Genomic DNA, 18804 nt, shown 5'->3' on the forward strand with positions numbered 1-18804 from the left:
TGGCCGCTACGTGGACGCAGCAGCCACACTACTCGGTCACAGCTTTTCACTGTCCTGGCGCCCCGCTGGTGGAACGAGCTTCCCACTGCTGTCATGACTGCAGAGTCACTACCAATCTTCCGCCATAGATTGACACCGGGAATGTGATGAAAGAAATAAAAGCATTTCACATTCTTAAAATAAAGTACCGATCCTAACTGACCTATAACAGGGAATGTTTACTAGGATTAAATGTCAGGAATTGTGAAAAACTGAGTTTAAATGTATTTGGCTAAAGTGTATGTAAACTTCCGACTTCAACTGTATCTGTGAGACCTGCTCTTTTATTACACTGAATCTAAAACACCATTCCACAACCCAGAAGAATACACACAGACAACAAAGACCAAGTGTGTAAGAGATCAGTTTATTTATTTATTCTTTATTATTTGATTACACAATGTCAAGTCAACGTATCCCCTCGTTAGCTAGAGGAGCCAGACAACAGCTCCAGTGGCAACAGAGATGAGCTGCTTAGTCCAGCTTCACACACAGCCCTCTGTGGTCTATCAGGTAGAAGGAAACAGAGCCAACATGGCGGTGTGAGCTTCACACACAACCATCTGTGGTCTATACGCTAACAGAGCCAAAATGGCAGCGTTGTACGGTAATCTCCTACAGGGGATTCTGGGATGGCTAATACAGACAGCCTTTTTAGCTCTGTATCAAATCCAAAAGCAAACACAACAAAAATACATTCCCAAAAGGGAAAGAAGAAAAAAAACACCTACCAAAACAAACAAAAGATATCATACAATCGTACAAACATGAGAAATATTAGAAAACTATACACGATTAGATGTGCTTGACAAAATGTTGCAATAGAAACAATTTTCCAACTTACGTAAATATATAGATTTTCCTGTCCTTGGATTAATTTGATATTGTACTCAAATGTACACAGCATCTACATTTTTTCAAAATAAAGTAACATGCTAAAAGGTTTCAGGAGTAGGACTGATCATGAGATAAAACAAAGAGAACCTGGGAAAGTGTGTTTGGGTCACACACACTATGAGAGGGTCAGCAGTCCATTATAGCAGGGTAAGACTTCCTCCACCAAACAAGAGTTTGTATCATTTCAAAAGTCATATCATTTAACGAATATTTTCAAGGAGTTGTTGTTCGGGGAACGAGGCGGGGGTTGTTACATGACAAACAGGTAACAGAGGGGAGAAGCAACAACAGGTAACACCCATACAACACGACTGCATCACTCAGGAAACAAAGCAATATACTGCATTCGACACTTCCCACTTCCCAAACCAAACACTTACTCCATTATACTTTCTTTACACATCATTTCATACATGTATATATAATATACAGAGCCCTCAATTTCAACTAAGCGTTCTCTAAAAACGTCACATACCATATATAGTCCAATTCATGGTATTACCAAGGAAACAAACAAAATAGGTCATGATGTCATCCATGGTGATATGAGTAAATAAACAACAACAAAACAACTCTGAGAGCCTGTTTTTATTGACCTGGAGATTGTTACGGTACATACACAGCATGACACAACAGACACCCAGCCGCCTGGCCCTGAACCTGCTGGTAAATACCGAGCATTCACACAAGCAGAACACTCAACGTTACTGAACGTTGACGCAGGCAGTTCCAACTAACACCTGCCTAAGGGCTTTGCCGACTTTAACCCATTAAGTCTTATGAAGAGCGGTTAGCCTAACATTACTGTAGTCAGACAGAGCCAAAGAGTGGAGAGGTCCAACAGATAATAAGGGAGGACCGTTTTTGCCCCTCTCGCTCTCCCCTCTAAGACAAGCAGCAAGCCGAACAAAATAAATAAGGTTAGGAATCTCCAGGTCCTATAAAGTCCATTTCATCAACGAGAGAGAACCCAGGAAGAGATGTGCAGCTGCTTTCCAATTTAAATAATAATAATAATAATTATAATTATAATATGACACGGTCTGGAACACACGTCATTATCATAACAAATGTACATCCACCAAGAGAAAGCTGTAGCCTAGCCTCTCGGCTCTAGTTAAACACAGAGCCACAGATATTGAGTTAGGCTAACTTGGTTTGAGATTAGAATTGTCATGGGCACCATGTTTGCATCAAAGATTCCACAGCCATTGCTTAAAAAGTCCATCAGAATGCTATTCTCGTGGAACTCTTGATGGTAATATGGAGGACAGTTAGCCAAACTCTGTGTATGTATGGATCTGATTTAAAAAGTAGGCTTCAAGGTTAGGAGATGAGCTGACACAGTCACTAAGCCCCTTCAGGACACTAGTTGGGATATTCACTGACTTGGAACTTTTGGATAAGAATTCATAGCATCCTCAAAAGAGTCGGATGCTTTATATGTTCATATCATAAGTTGTTTTTCTTTTTGAAGACTGAAGAGGTAGTTTCACATTTAAAAAGGGATATGGAGGGTGATTTTGAGACACCAGTGTCAATGTGTAAAAGTAATAATAATCATCACTTATAATATTATTATTAATAATTATAATAATAACAAGAAAAAAAAAGAAAAAAAACATTTAGGGAGAAAGAACAAAAAACCATCAACTCTTCCTTTCATCTGCCTGCATAAGGAGGCTTGCCACAGCATAGACAGTAAAGTCTCAACGAGAAAGAAACGAGACGACCCAAACGGGCTCCCAAGGGAGATACGTCTCAAACACTGAGACTGAGCCGCCAACAGTCTTTCTCTCTGTATCAGTCAGTTTCTCTCTCTCTCTCTCTCTCTTTTTCTCTTCCTCTCTCCAGAGAGGGTTGTGTGGAGTGAAAGGTTGGAGATGGGGCCATGGGGCTGGTCTGGTAGGGTTGGCCCAGTCAGAGAGAGAAAAAGGGGGGGGGGGGTCAGCAGTTCTAAGCAGCCCTGTGGAAGGGGGGCTCTCTGGGGGGGTAGGAGACTCAGGGGTGAGTAGGTGATGGGGGGGCATGGGGGGGGGGGGGGGGGTTAGAGCTGGAAGCCCTCCATGGGCCCCTCCTGCTGTTGGAAGAGGAACTGGGCCTGGTTCTGATCCACCTGGGGTGCGATGCTGGCGTCCTCCTCCTCCACACCAAAGTAGTGTTCGATCAGGTCAAAGGCCTTCTGGTAGATCTCCTGGTTCTCATGGCTTTGCAGGAACTCTATCTTATCCAGGCCTGGGGGTGGAAATTCACACACACACACACACACTCAAGAGATGAGTCTATAAGCACTGCAGAGCTAAATGACAGACCGTGACACAGAAACATCTGCTGCCATCTTGTGGAAGAAAACATGAATAGCACTGTGTGTGTGTGTGTGTGTGTGTAAGCTCACCATAGGCCTCCTCTATCAGGGCACAGTAGGGGTTGATGCCTGTGCCGTTCTGCTTGGCCTCCTGCTCGCCAAGTCTGAGTATGTTCTCCAGGCCATTCAGAGACACCTGGACGATCTTAGAGTCCATCACCGTCAGCAGATCACACATGGGCTTGATGGTGTTGAGAGACACCAGGTACCTGGATATACACATACATACATACACACACACACACAGACACACACACAAACACATTAGCATTGTTCCAATACTTTACAAACATCCTTCCTAATAGTAATCACTGATCTAACGTGATTGGATTGGTCAAAGCAAGCTTTCGAGTGCTTGGCTTACATCAACGCAGTCATCAGTCAGATCAGTGTTTTCTTCAAGGCGGGGAGGAGGGAAGGATGCATTCAAACAGGGAAGAGTTCTCTTAGCTCAACCTGGTCCACCCTGTGAAGTCTGCTCAGCAGCACCCCTGCAGGTGTAGTGAGGGGGTTGCGTGATTTACCTGATCTGCTCGGGAGTGCCCCCGGAGGTGGCGTTTGTAATAGCCCACGCTGCCTCCTTCCTGGTGCGGAACTCTGCCTTCTGCAGGATCTCGATCAGCTCTGGGAAGATGTTGGCGTCAATCACAGTCTGGGGAATAGAGGTACAACAGTGAGTGGACACATACGGACGGACGGACACGGACGGACACACGCGGACACGCACACTACCTGGATCTGTGCTCTGTTTCCTGCAGTGATGTTGGACACAGTCCAGCACGCCTCCTTCTTGATGGACTCCTTGGGACTGCTGAGAAGGTGAAGCAGGCAGGGCAGCGCCGAGCAGTTCAGAATCACCTAAACACACACACACACACACACACGAGTTAAGCGGGATAAAGAGAGAGAGCGAATGAATGAAAGAAAACCGACCGTAACAGGTTCTACCTGAGTCTGAATGTCGTCTCCTGTCACGATGTTGCCCACGGCACGCAGAGCAGGAGACACCACCTTGTAGTCACTGTGCCTGGGAGGGAGAGTCCACACAGAAGATCCCATTTAGCGAGTGCACTTTGTCCTTGAGCAGGAGCCGGAGGTTAAACAGGAGGGAGTATTCTACGCGAGTGTGTACGTGTGACGAGGTGGATGTTGTTATGCAGGGTTCCCCCCAGGCGGCGCTGGATTGCGTTATCAAAACCGACTTGTGTTTATTCATGTCGAAAAGCGCCGAAGGAAACGCAGGCAAAAATGCTGAATTAACTGAGGAACACAACGTTTTTAAACTTTAGCTTCTAACAACGTCATTGGCGATCAAAGATCGCTAAATATCAGTTTCAATTTGCTCTGAAACGGTTAGGGTTAGGGAGAACCCTGTAATGTGTGAGTACACATATCAGCATTCCACACCCATCATTATCTTTTATGTCAGCCTGTGGGTTTGGGAGTCTGACTTCAAGAAGGGCTTATCATTGTTTTTTATTTGTTTATAAAACAGTCCTTTTCAACCACCATTTTACCTCACATCGTTGCTTTTATCACAGACACTCACTCCAGAGTATCAAACCAGGTCCCTGTCATGCGGTGGTGGTGGTGACCTGACTAGACCTTTGTTGTGAGTGTATGGGTGGACACTATATGTATGTGATATATATATATATATATATATATATATATAAAAGAGAGAGAGTGTGTGCATGTGTGCATCTTACATGAGTAGCTCCACCAGCCTGCGGCAGACCCCAGAGTCGATGACGGTCTGTATCTTGTCGTTGGGTCCGTCAGACAGGTAGGACAGGGCCCAGCAGGCATCAGCCAAGACGTCTGGGTCACTGCTGAAGAGAAGTCTAGAGAGCACACTCAGACATGGGGACACCTGAGGAAAAGGGGGAAAGGAGGAATGTTATGCTAGTAAGACATTATGAGAGTGAGAGAGAGAGAGAGAGAGAGAGAGAGAGAGAGAGAAGGAGTAAGAGATCAGATGGTGTAAGAGAGGGAGAGAGAGGGAGAGAGAGAGAGAGAGAGAGAGAGAGAGAGAGAGAGAGAGGGTGCAATGAGAGGATTGAGGGGTTGGTTGGTAAGAGAGGGAGACTATACAGGGAGGGATGAGAGTCAACCATTCTGGTGTTTGATGGGAAAGTGCACTGGCAAGGTTTTGGACGGGTGGACAAACCTTGGCAAACTCCGGAGGGGGGTTCTTCCCTCTGCACAGGTTGGACAGTGCCCACACAGCATTCCTGGTTGTTGTGAGGCGGTTGGATTTGGCGAGCAGTCTGAGGGAGAAGGTAAGAACACAGTATTCAGTGCGAATCCCCATTTGCTAAATGTACTCCCTGGCTGCGATTATTAAACCGGCAAACTTGAGAATTCTGACTAAAACAGTCATTGGTAACGGTTCAGATAAACTAGTAGAGATGGTAGCTAAACTGTACTCTTTGTTTAAAAAAAAAAAAAAAAAACATTCAAAACAGACAGTATTTATACAGATCACGCGATCACAGACACACACACACACAAACACATACTGTTGTAAAGAGGGCAGGATGCCACAGTTCAGCACGTAGTCTCGGCACTCTGCGTTGTCCCCGGCAATGTTCCCCAGTGCCCACACGGCCTGAAATACACCAATCACTCATCACTCACTGGCCACCTTTAACCCAGCAGCAGTCCATACTGAGGCTCTATTTCTACACAGTTTAGTATGGATATAGAAACAAGAATGGAGTGGAAAAACCCCTTGACATTTCATTCCTCGTTTTAATTCCAGGCTCCATATACAGTATTGGAGCAAGTGCTGGTGTCCCATCCCACTGCACTGTTAGCATTAGCCTCCTACGTTGACCCAGTGAAGAGCCTCCAATATTATTCATTCCGTTAGTGTTCCGTTAGCCTCCTATCCTATTCAGTTGGTAGCATTAGCTTATCTCTGACACGGCCTCAGTGTTAGCAATCGCCTCCTGTCTTTTTCCAGTGTTAGCAATAGCCTCCTGTGCTTTTCAAGAATGGTTACCTGTTCCTGGACATCCTCGTAGTCGGAGTTGAGCAACTCGATAAAGATGGGCACAGCTCCTGTCTCGATCACCACCTTGGTGTGGAGGAAGGTTCCCGAGGCGATGTTGGTCAGGGCCCAGGCTGCCTCAAACTATCACACACACACACATACACACAGGCATTTCACACCCCTGTCACAAGGTGACCCACAGGACAGTACCTCACTAACACATTGGCCACCAAAGAATGACTGCCTGCCAGAGAAAAGATCAGCATGTCCACTGGCAGATAACAATACAATTCCTCTCATACTAACATGGACAATGCCTGAAGGTGATCCTACTTCTAATAAATGTACTGTAAATCAACAGCAACCCTATGCTTGACAGTTTTTCTTAAAAAAACACAAAAAACCCCTAAAAGAACGGAAGCACCGAGCGGTGACGGGAGTCATTCACGGACCTACCTGGGAAAGTCACACCAGATATAGATAGGAGCAATTCTCATAAAATGTTTCGAAAGGTTGTTTGACTCACAAAAAAGAAAGCCAGTCATGGTGGTTCAGCGGGGTTTTATATGACTCGAGGAACTAACTTTACAAGCTAGTGACATCACAATTTGAAGCTCTATAGCTATACGAAACGTCATAAGTCACAGCCACAGGCATATATCAGCATTAAAAAAACAAATATCAAAATGACTAATATGGGCCTTTAATATAATTTACTAACATATTTCCTTTGGTCCATTTCTGTTTTAGATGTCAATAATCAGTTCTGGTTAACTCCCAACCCCACCCAAAAGAATCTATATGCCAATCAAATAAAACACAATGAGTCACCCACCTGAAGAGTGCAGTTTTCACTCCTCTTGAGGAACTCTACAAACTTATTGACCACCCCTGGTGTTAGGATGACCTCATCGATGGGGGGGTTGGGCTCTGAGAAGGACAGATGACACAATGAGCACGATGACATCGCTCTACGAAAACACACCCAAGTTCGTTGCTGGAAATTCTGCTGAGGGAAACATTCAATTTTTCTCTATGATAAACACTGAAGATGACAACGGAACCGTGACAGCAATAAAGGAATAATCTGTAGTTATTTGGCATGATGTATACATCTGTTTTATATGCGTCACACCATTGCGTCAAGACCAAGTCTGATACAGTTGAGGGTATCGGGGGGGGGGGGTTTGATACACGTGTGTTTGATACTATTCCTCATTCCGTTCCATGCATTACAATGAGCATACTGTTCTTTATTCCATTCCATGCACAATGAGCCCCTTCTCTGATGGAATGAAGGAATGAGGAATGGTATCAAACACGTGTGTTTGATACTATTCCTCATTCCGTTCCATGCATTACAATGAGCGTATTGCATCCACATAAACAAACCTTTGGAGAGTAATTTCCTGAATTTCTGTGTGGCTATCAGCTGTTGGTCTGGGTCGTCTGAGAAGATCATCTGGATCATATCTGGAGTTATAACACCTTCCTGCAAAAACACAAGTCATATAGGACATGAATCACATGTCATTCACTGGTCCTCTACGCATCCTAGAGGTATACAAGTGAAAATAAAACACAGGGAAGCTCTAGTGTGCAGAACAAGTCTTCATCGCATTACATGACTGTTATTAACCCTCGTAAATGCTGAGCTTCAGAATCGGCTGTTTCACCAACACTGCATTAACTGATACTGAAGAAAGGGTAAAGGATGACACTGCAGACTTACTCCTGTGACTGGTACGGTGGAGCTGACATCAGGATCCTGGATAGGGCATTCCAGCATGGACTCCTCGCCTGGGGGCACACTTACATTCCTCCTCTTGAACAGCTGTGGGAAGAGGGAGACGAAATGTATTTATGGGACAGTTTTACTACGAGGTAGAAAGACCTACTGGAACACAATCAAATCAGAACACACAGAGGGCTAGTTCATTTTAAAACATGTTGACGGACAATCACTAATAGCAACCTACCTGCTCCTCTCTCTTCTGCTTGCGGAGTTGTATGCCCTCCTCTTCTCTCCTCCGGCGCATCTCCTGTGGGTTTAGCGCTTTGTTCTTGTAGCTCTTCATTCTGTCTGTGTCTTTCCCTGGGCTTGCCATCTCGTCTAAAGAAATATTAAAAGATGAATACTTATCCTATACTTATGCGAACTCACTGCCACAATGAGCCAATCTCTTAGACTTATCAGGCCAGTATTCCATGTTGATGTTGTCAGCAAGATTATAAAGCAATGGAAATCCAATCATTCCTTGAGTTGAAAAGTTGTTGACTAAAAGGGAGGCACACCCTGCTATTCTTTAGCAAAACTGGGGGGATGGATGAGAGTTTGGTCGCTGGCTAGCAATACTGTTAGATCAAAGCATACCAACTGGATTTACCTGCTCTATGAATAAATAGCTAGATTATAACGTTAAGCACCAGGCTAACGAAATAACAAACATAGCAGGCGATTAGGCAACAGCTAAAACTAGCCTCCTAAAAGTATTCCTTCAGTAAACATTTGTCTTAATAAGATGTATGGATATGTCGAACGAAAATCACTACATCAGCGTTATCATATTTTCTGGAGGAACAATATATGATATCATTGATCTTCCAGTCCCAGACCATTCGAAAAGAAACCGGTTTCTACGGCCTAGCACTAGCACGCAGCTGGCTAACTGGTGATGGCTAATAATTAGCTAGGTTCGCTTGCTAACGACACCCAGATTGTTCAATGCAAGTGCCACCCATATAATTGCATGACACGGTGTCCAAAATACACCGCCTTGCTTTGCAACCATGACTTATCCAGCTGGCACTCATCTCTCTCATATCACAGCTTCTCAAGTTGGCTAAAGCTGCTTACGCTAGCTAACTAACGTTAGCTTCTTCTTCAACAACACACCCCTGGATATATATCTGTCTGTCCTCTTGAGCCAGCAGCCACAAAATACAATCGAGTTTGCCTCGGAATGAGCAACCGACAAAAAAGACAAACCCAGAACAAATACAACGTGGAGATAATTCTGCTCTTACCCATTTAAGATCGAATAGATCAGCAAAGCGTAGGTGTTTATTTCTTTGCCAGAAACCTCCCTTGGTTACTCCAGCTGAGACCAATATGGCGTCCTATGTCAAATCGCTTCAAAATTTCCCAGTAACCCTCTTTGGATCAACATGCAGTGACGTAGAATCCGGCAGCTGGCACCGCCGACACACCGTGGACTCTTTCGAACTGCCTTGGAGAGGGACTGTTAGCTCACCCCGCTAGCCGGCTATGAATGGAAAGTGAAACATAAACACCTGTTATCAAATCGTCAATGACATTGAATTCCGCGAGTAACAGCGAACAGGGCTATCTCAAGTGAGTTGTTTCTCAACAAAGCGTCGTTTGTCGATTGTAGCTATAGGCTTGCCAACTCGGAGTTAGCCTATTATGTGGCCAGCATAGTACACTCACAGCTGCTCTCAAAACTGAACGGTCAGTAGAGCTAGAGAGAGATAGATTGGTATGGATTGTTCTTGTAGCCAAAGATAGCTAATGTCCAAGCCAATGATGAGCCTGGCAGTAGTAGCCTTCTGGGTCTCCAATCTGGCTAACAAGATAAAGTAGTGGATACCTGATAGTTGGATTGATATCCTGATTCCAACTGAACAAAATAACACTGACTAATTGCAGCCTTCATTTCAGGAAGCCTCGCTTGTCTCCCAAAGCCATGCTGAAGTGTGAAATATGTGGTGAGGAGGTGGTCTTGGAAGAGGACATGAAGACTCATCTCCTACTTAGCCACATGGAGAACGAAATGAGCTGCCCGCTCTGCTCTCTGTCCGGCGTCTCCTATGATGAACTAAGCTTCCACATAAGCACTGCGCACCCAGAACATCATGGTAGAAGAAGAGAGGAAGGAGGTGGTAACATGGCTGTCAAACCCAGGCCAAGTCCGACCAACACTAGAACAGACAGTAAACACGACAGGCGATTGTCTGAGAGTTCCAAAGGAGGAGTAGCCAATAGGAACTCGTCAAGGGACAGATTTGACACCGTTGGAGCTGGGGTCTCACTCAGGAGGACATCCAATCATAACACACCTTTGTCTCAGGAGGGTAGTGTTGTTGTTGTTACCCCAGCTCCACGTACCACACCTGTCTACAGGGGGACATTGGTTGGGGGGACAGCGCCGGTTTCTGGAGCCACCTCGGCAGTGACTAGGCCTACGGGAAGTCCCAGGACCAGGACAGGTCAAGGGTCAGGCAGAGACGGTGAGGCTGAAGAGACGGCGGGAGGAGTCAGAGCAGAGTACTCGAAGGCCAAACAGAAGCGCCTCTCCTCCCCGAGAAAAGGTGCAGGGAGCTGAATGTGTTGAAATGTGTCAAATCCACATGTTCTTAGATCGTCATGTACTGTTCTGATATGGAACTTGGGAATTGTGGTCTGCGTCCTTGGATGCTTAACCGCAGCTTATGCTTTTTGGAAAGACAGCTCACTGTTGATGTTGTTGTCATGTGTTATATTATGTCTTTGTGTGTGTTTTAGAGAAGCGGTTTCCATGTCCCATGTGTGCCCTGGTCTGCAGTGACTGCTTAATTCTACAGGAGCACGTGGAGTTGCATTTGCAAGAACAGAGCATGACTGAAGGTATCTGTCCAGTTCATCTCAGGACCTTAGCTTGCACAGCTCAGCACAGGCCGCAAATGTCAAAACAGTCAGCACAGCTCAAAACAATTCGCACAGTTCATACCAGCCAGCACAGTTCAAACCGGTCAGACCTCATTGTACAAACCAGTCAGCACAAATTGTGTTGTACAAACTGTATAGGACACTACATGCCTGAGCCATTGAGTCAGATGTAATCTCTGTGATGCATCTTAAACTGTATTTTCGGGACGCTTAGTGACACTAAGACACTAATGCGCATACCATATAATCGCAAGGTTCCTGGTTCGATTCCGACCCTCAACCTATCTTGCATGTCATCCCTCCTCTCTCTCACCCATCCTTCCTGTCAATCTCTACTGTCTCTATCCCAATAAAGCAGAAATGCCCTAAAAACATATTTTTTTAAACTGTATTTTCAGAGGCTGTCCTAGGAGCCACGTCGTCATCATCTGCTGAGGCGTCACCCTCATCCAGCAGCAGCTCAGGTTTGTCCTCTTTCTGTTATTGTGCGTTCGCCTTTCTGTCATCATGTGAACACATTCTGTTTGAGTCTATCTGTATATCTGTCTGTTAGGGCGCTGTCTATCTATCTATCTGTATGTCTATCGATCTCTACTGTCTGATCAGAGAGGGATCAGAGGCAGGTCTGTTTGGTTGTTCTCCCTTTTAAGCCTGTACTCCCCCCGCAGGTGTGAAGGGGCTTTACGATTTCTCCTTTTAACCCCTGTGAACCTTGGCCTGTACTCCCCCCCCCCCCCCCCCTCAGGTGTGAAGACTTATGAGTGTCCATTGTGTTGTCTGATGTGTGCGGACAGCGCCTCACTGCAGGAGCATGTGGAATTACACTTAGACTATGGCACGGCCACGGCTGCAGGTACTGTATGGGTTGACACAAACATTGATGACAAACAATATGAGTTAGGAGCAAGGGTTAAAAACACACACACACACACACTTACCACACATCACTCTGCTACTAGCTGTTGTATGTGTAGGCTCGACAGTTGAGATTCCCAATGTGCTGGAAAAAGTGCATTCATTTATACCCGTCTGTGACTGTTGTTGTTGTTGTTGTTGTTCTAGGGAGCCCTGTCTCAGACCTGAGGTTGGCTAGACGTCTACAAGAGGAAGAGGAGCAGAAGAGGAAGGAGCAGGAGGTTAAACAGGAGGCAGAGGAGTTCAAGAAGCTGCAGGTGTGTGTGTGTGTGTGTGTGTGTGTGTCTTTATTTTTACACACGACGGAGTGTTTTGGTGATTTTGTGTGTGAGGAGGTTAATGTTGTTGTGTAAGTATGCGCGTCAGCATGTGCTGTCTTGCGGTGGTGGTGACCAGGTGATGACCTGACTCTACCTTGTGTGTGTGTGTGTGTGTCTGTGTCTGTGTCTGTGTCTGTGTGTGTCTGTGTCTGTGTCTGTGTGTGTGTGTGTGTGTGTGTGTGTGTGTGTGTGTGTGTGTGTGTGTGTGTGTGTGTGTGTGTGTGTGTGTGTGTGTGTGTGTGTGTGTGTGTGTTTTTACACAGGATGTTTAAAAAAAAAAAAAACATGTGAATTTGTTAAAGGTTAATGTTGTTGTGTATGTGTGCTCATGTGGTGGTGGTGACCTGACCTGTGAGTGTGTGTGTGCGCGTGCGTGTTTGTTCTGTGTGTGTTGGTCTGTGCAGAAGTAAAAATAAACTGTGTGTGTGTACAGAGGCAGTTTGGGCTAGACAGCAGTGGGGGCTATCGCAGGCAGATGGAGAAGACCATGGAGAAGGCTGTGTCTCGTGGTCACATGGTACCTGCTGACTTTCACACCAAGAGAGCAGAGATGATGGAGTCACTGGCCTCGGGGGTCGATGACGGCAGGACCAGAACACAGGGTATGTGTGTCTGTGTGTGTGTCAGTGAGTCAGGACCAGCTCAGAATCTTGATTAATATCGCCCTTATCACTGCCTCAACCTCAGAGTTATTCATTTATCAAGAAATTGTTCATACAGCTGGACAGCTGGACATACCAACATCTCCCTGTTTACGTGCTCATGGAAACATTCAGGAAATAAGCCCATAGGCATCAGGGATTTAGACCTTTTTAGATTAATCTCCACCATTTTTGCCCACTCCATGTCATAGCTGTTTACCTGAGCCTTTTCTCAATGGTTAGAAACACAACACTTTGTGTCCTCTCCCCTGTCCTCCTCTCGCTTCATCCTCAAAAAGCACTGGAGAATATGCAAAAGGAGGAATCTAGGTCCTCTGTGGCTCAGTCGGTAGGGCATGGCGCTAACAACGCTTAGGTTGTGGGTTTGATTCCTGCTGGGACCATGTATGCTGAAAAATTTCTGCACTCACTGCAATGTAAGTCGCTTTGGGGAAAAGCGTCAGCTAAATGGCCTATATTATTATTCTTATATATTCGGTCTTCTCCTCCAATGCGTTTTCAGGAGGACAAGAGTGGAGGACGGGGGAGAAGACATAGCAGAGTACGCAAAGAGTGGTCTTCCAAACAATTGCCAAAAGGCTTGTGTCGCTTGTGAAAAGAGGGCACCCTTGAGACTGACAACGAAAATAATGTCTGACCTGTCTTTTTTCCTAATTCTCTCTCTCTCTCGCTCTCGCTCTCCGTCTGTCACTCTGTTCCTCCTGTTTTCCTCCCCTTTTTTTTGGCCAGGTGTGCTCGGGGCTCTGTATGAATGCTACCAGAGAGAGGCCAATAAAGACTGTGCACACGTGTGGCTGTGTGCAGACACCGACCACTACTGCTCCTCAGCGGGGGACAAGGGCTGGGGCTGTGGCTATCGGAACTTCCAGATGCTCCTGTCCTCCCTCAACAGGCTGGAGCCCTACGCTACCTGTCTCTCAGGTAGACGCAGACGCACACACACACACCCACACACCCCCCCCCCACACACACACATACCCCCCCCCCCGCCCCCCCCCCCCCCCACACACACACACACAAACCAACGTGCACATTCTACAATGTCACATATTGTAGAGTTTTTTTTTTTAGCACACCCGAAAAGAGCTGTCGCTGTCAGGCTAGTTGTCTCAAAGTGAACCGGTGGTGTCGTCCAGCCCTGGCCCCTCGTCTGATTTGGTTGCAGCTCTGGTCGAGGTCTTTCTCTGGGTCTCTCCTCTCCCGTAGCTCTTCTTACACTTCTTCTGAGTCACCGTTCCCTTGCCCTCTCCGTCTCTGTCCCGCTCCCTTCCAGAGGGGTCCGTTCCCAGCATCCCACGGGTGCAGACGTTGATCGAGGGGGCGTGGCGGGAGGGGTTGGACCCTCAGGGGGCGTCCCACTTCAACCGGCGTCTGCAGGGCACACGTGCCTGGATCGGAGCCACAGAGATCTACGCTCTGTTTACATCCCTCCGAGTCAGGTCTGTAGGAAGTGGTTTTGACACACACACACACACACACACACACACTCTGATGTAACACATCTAACCCTGAAAACACAAACATAGACTTTGGGCCTCATTTTGCTGGGGCAAATAGTGTTGAGCAGAGCAAAAATAAAAAATATACCTAACAACTCAGAATACTGAGTTTTATTGTACCTCGTCTTTAACAATGTTTTTGAGAAAACGCTGATTATTCAACCAGGGTTTTAGTAGTCAGTTTGAAAATGCATATCATGGAAACGTGAGACGCATTATTCAAACTCCCATTTGGTTATTTCTCATTGCATCTATTAGAAATATTTAGGTAAAGATGGTAGACTTTGCTCCCATTTTACTAATTTTTGGGAATGCAAATTGGAGCCCTTGGTGTAGCGGCACTGACACAAAATAGGCATAGATAGAGACACACAGACACACTAATTGGAGCACACAAACATAGACACACACACACACACACACACACACAGAACAGACAGAAATGAATAGAGTGACTGACCTCTGTCCCTTCCCATACACAGCGCTCGGATCATAGACTTCCACAAACCCTCGGGCCCAGGGGACACCCACCCCCGCCTGTTTGAGTGGGTGAAGCAGTACTTCTCTGTGCCAGCCAGCAGGGGCGCCAGACTACCCCCCAGGGTGGTGCAGACCTCTCAACCCCCCCTCTACCTGCAGCACCAAGGTACACATCACATCACATCATTACCAGTACCGGCTGATAGCAGGGGTGTACTGGATTCATGGATTCACTGGCTGTGTCTCAATAGTCTAAAGAGACTTTCTCTTCTTATCTACTACCTCCCAACTCCACTGATTATTAGATGAGTAGGTGAAGGCCAATTCGTCCAGCATGCGTCCATGTGTTTACAGATGAATGAACATGAAAGGAGAGGGAGTCACTTTAGACTATTGAGGTTCACCCCCCCCACTCTCAACGTGCATTGAGTTCACTTCATCTCTCCATGTGTTTGAGTTGAGGTGTTTGTTTATGGGTTTCTTATAGCAGTTGTATGTGTGGACATAATCAAATGTCCAAGGTACAGACTGTTGAATCGTGCCTCTCCCTCCCTCCCCCCCTCCCTCCCTCTCTCAGGCCACAGTCGCTCCATCGTGGGCGTGGAGCAGAGGAAGAACGGCAGCCTGTGCCTCCTCATCCTGGACCCGGGCTGTTCCCCTGCCGACATGAGGAAACTGCTGGACAGAGACGGAACCGCCGGCGCCACAGCGGTCCGCCGCATGAGGAAGTTCCCCGGGAACCTGAAACACAAGCAGTACCAGATGGTAGCTGTAGAGGGCGTACTCACACCCGAGGAGAAACAGGTGTGTCCTCGTAATGTTTCGTAATGAGCGGTCGCTTTCAATCATTTGTCAGTTTCTGTTGATTACCGTAAAAAAAACTATTTTAGGAGTCGTTTATTGGCTTTAACCACAGAACACACCCGGCGCGTGTTGGAGATGGGCGTTTATTCTGTTTAATCCCCGTCGCTGTTGCCAAACTTCGGCTCAAACCCGCGATATGACAGAGCTGAATATATATACCAAAGCTGCGAACAAATATCCACCAACGTTATATATCAACATTAGCCGACAATAAATCAGTCAAAACCTTCATCTTTGATAGATATAGTAATTTATTATCCGCTACATACAAAGCTTCCACTGTCAGACTAGAATACATTCCGGTGTAAGGATGTTTGATGAATGTTAATGCTATCAAGCAGGTCTGTCTAGTCACCATATGGGACTACTGAATAAGGACACCTCAGTGACACCGTGAAAACTGCTATAACTGCCACTTGAATAGTGGACAGGATGGCTATTGTTAACCACCCCCACTTTCAGGTCAGCACACCTTTTGGGGTTGCTTGTATAAAATGTGTCTTTCTCAAACGTGTTTGAACTACCTTTCATACCAGGTACAAGCTGTGTATTGTACAATACTGTTTTGCTTGGGCAATAAACTTCTCACTTGACGCTTTTGGAACTGCGAGACGTCTTATTTTACAAAGGTGAAATTCCTACAACGGTAATGTTACAATGGTTGCCAAGAATCAAATGTGTCACTTTAATCCTCTGGTAATATTATATTACATACTGGTAAACTATTTATTTGGAAGCGTCTTTGCATACCTGTGGCCTGTATTTAAAAAAATCTGGATGGTCATATATGCGTGGGAGTTGCACGAATTGACAGTAATGGATGTTACTCTCAACTTGTCCTGGATGAAAACTGATGAATTATGATGTAGTTCTTGTGAAATACAGTGAGTAACTGTACGGTCCTCTCTGTCTAATTTTCATATGGATTGTGTTTTTCAGACACGCATCGTGATCTCCAGAACCCTGTGTGCCGAGAGAATTCCCTGAAGCTGTAATGCAAATGTCTGCTTTGTTTTTTACTGTGAATGTACATTTAGTTACTTACTGCCAGAATGGCTTTTGTTTGATTTCCCTATGACATTTTTATTTAAGCAATAAATTATGTATTTTAATGAATGTTAACAATTTTTTTTTTTTACATTTTAAGTCATTTACCGGACGCTTTTATCCAAAACGACTTACAATAAGTACATCTGTCTAAAGTAAGTGAATCAACTATACATTAGTCATCGTCAGTAAAACCTTTGATAAGAACATGTGCCATCTGCAGTCTCAGTGCTAGAGAGAGGAAGATAACGAGTTTGTAATAATGATTATCTGTATGCATTGTTATAATCACAAATAGTAAGCCTATAGTTATTCAAGATGGCCAGGCAAATTGATTGTCTAATCGGAGAACAAAACCAAGGAGGAGCCAAAACCAAGGGGAGGCTGGTGGAGGTAGAAATCGGAGGACAGGCTTCTCATGCAATGAGGAATGCTATCAAACACATGGTTCATACCATTCCTCATTGCGTTCCATGCATTCCAATGAACCTGTCCTCTGTCCTCGACCTCCACCCAGCCTCCCCAGATGTACTGCCTTCCATGGGAAGAGAGAGACAGACCATTGATCTGGGGTGCTTCTCAATTGTCTATTATCTGAAATGGCATCCAGTCCATGACACCTTTCACTGATCTGAAAACAGTGTTGACTCAATCAGTGTGGTGGATATCCTACTGTGTACTTGGTTCCCCCGACGTGAGGAATCCGGTTTCTAGTAATTGCTTTCACTATTCCACTCCCCCGCCCTGCCCCCCCCCCCCCCCCCATCAATGCAGGTGAAGGAACGTAGACAAGTCAAGGAAGTCAATGGGTTATTGAGATGCAGCCTAAATCAGACATACTCTCACCCTCTGCCCTGCCCTACTGAGGAGCAACATACCACAGCCTTATCAACACATCTGTAGCCCTCTGTGTACGTGGCTATGGTTGATCATGTGCTCACACACACACACACACACACACACACACACACCTATGCATGTGTACATACAGTGCCTTCGGAAAGTATTCAGACCTCTTGTAATGACGACCTGATCCACACAGTGTAATTGATTCCTATGGAAATCAGAGACCCTATAAAAACAAAGATATTCATTCCAAAATTACATGAACTATTATCCTTGCATTAAGATGGACTCAATTCAACTTATTGAGTGATTTGTTGATGACTTTGATTTTTGCATTTTAGCTCATTTTAAGAGTGTCATAGCAAAGGATCTGAATACTTATGTACATGAGGTAGTCATTCAGGGGTATTGTGTGTGGATTGCTGGCAAATTCTTTTAATTTAATCTATTTTAAATTGAGTCTATAACACAACAAAATGTAGGAAAAGTGAAGGGATCTAAATACTTTCCGAAGGCACTGTACATATCCACACACGCACAAACACACACACAAATAAACCTATACACACACATACATATCCACACACACACACACAAACATCGGCTTATTCACACACATGCGTAGACCTAAACACGCACACACACACACACATTCATACCCTCATGACAAGGCCTGAGGAAACACGATCACTCTGAGAACAAGACAGATTATTTTTTTGGTGGGTGAAAAGCACATTCTGTAATACAGATTATCCACTGGCCATTGACTGGAATGACTGGAATGTCCTAATTAACCATTGTACTACATTCTGTGGGTTGGAGAAGTAGTATTCCCTGGTGCATTCCCCCCCCCCCACCCTCCACGTCCTGTATGCTCTCTCAGCAATGAGACAGCTGAGCGCTAGAGATAACTGAAGGAGTCTGTGTGCTGTTGTTGACCATTATGTCCTTATCAACCAAGAAGGGGAAAACAGGAACAGGAGTGCTTAGACATCAACTCATGTTAATGAAATTATACAAAACCGGGTTTACATGCCTATTGTGGTATATTGCCCTCAAACAAAACATTCTAAGCCATTTATTAGAAATCTTTAGATGCTATATAGGTGAAAGAGAGGGAGAGAGAGTAATCATTTCCAACTGTATGTGTGTGTCTTAATGTGTGTGTGTGTGTGTGTGTGTGTGTGTGTGTGTGTGTGTGTG

At 45.4% G+C, this 18804-nt stretch overlaps 2 protein-coding genes across 3 annotated transcripts; one reads left to right on the plus strand and one right to left on the minus strand.

The window, feature by feature from the left end:
• Positions 1-394: 394 nt before the first annotated feature.
• Positions 395-9416, minus strand: kpna5 (karyopherin alpha 5 (importin alpha 6)). The gene is made up of 14 exons (XM_083679086.1): positions 9327-9416; positions 8279-8412; positions 8032-8133; positions 7692-7791; positions 7135-7229; positions 6309-6440; positions 5824-5912; positions 5472-5571; positions 5011-5174; positions 4250-4328; positions 4034-4159; positions 3826-3953; positions 3332-3510; positions 395-3171 (listed from the first exon to the last, which is right to left on the minus strand). The coding sequence occupies exons 1-14, from the start codon at positions 9328-9330 to the stop codon at positions 2984-2986; spliced, it is 1620 nt and encodes a 539-aa protein (XP_083535212.1). The 5' UTR covers positions 9331-9416; the 3' UTR covers positions 395-2983.
• A 99-nt stretch (positions 9417-9515) lies between these two features.
• On the plus strand, positions 9516-16824 carry zufsp (zinc finger containing ubiquitin peptidase 1). Of its 2 annotated transcripts, none has more exons than XM_083679771.1 (12): positions 9516-9654; positions 9970-10631; positions 10825-10926; positions 11367-11432; positions 11714-11821; positions 12031-12140; positions 12637-12805; positions 13595-13786; positions 14139-14304; positions 14847-15010; positions 15422-15648; positions 16648-16824. In XM_083679771.1, exons 1-12 carry the CDS (start codon positions 9611-9613, stop codon positions 16693-16695), a joined length of 2058 nt encoding a protein of 685 aa, XP_083535897.1. In that variant the 5' UTR covers positions 9516-9610; the 3' UTR covers positions 16696-16824. The 2 variants fall into 2 exon arrangements, with proteins under 2 accessions (XP_083535897.1, XP_083535898.1); XM_083679772.1 differs by having other exon boundaries at positions 9538-9654; positions 9982-10631.
• Positions 16825-18804: the final 1980 nt, after the last annotated feature.

The sequence above is a fragment of the Argentina silus genome (assembly GCF_951799395.1).
Source record: "Argentina silus genome assembly, chromosome: 10".
Taxonomy (NCBI): Eukaryota; Metazoa; Chordata; class Actinopteri; order Argentiniformes; family Argentinidae; genus Argentina; species Argentina silus.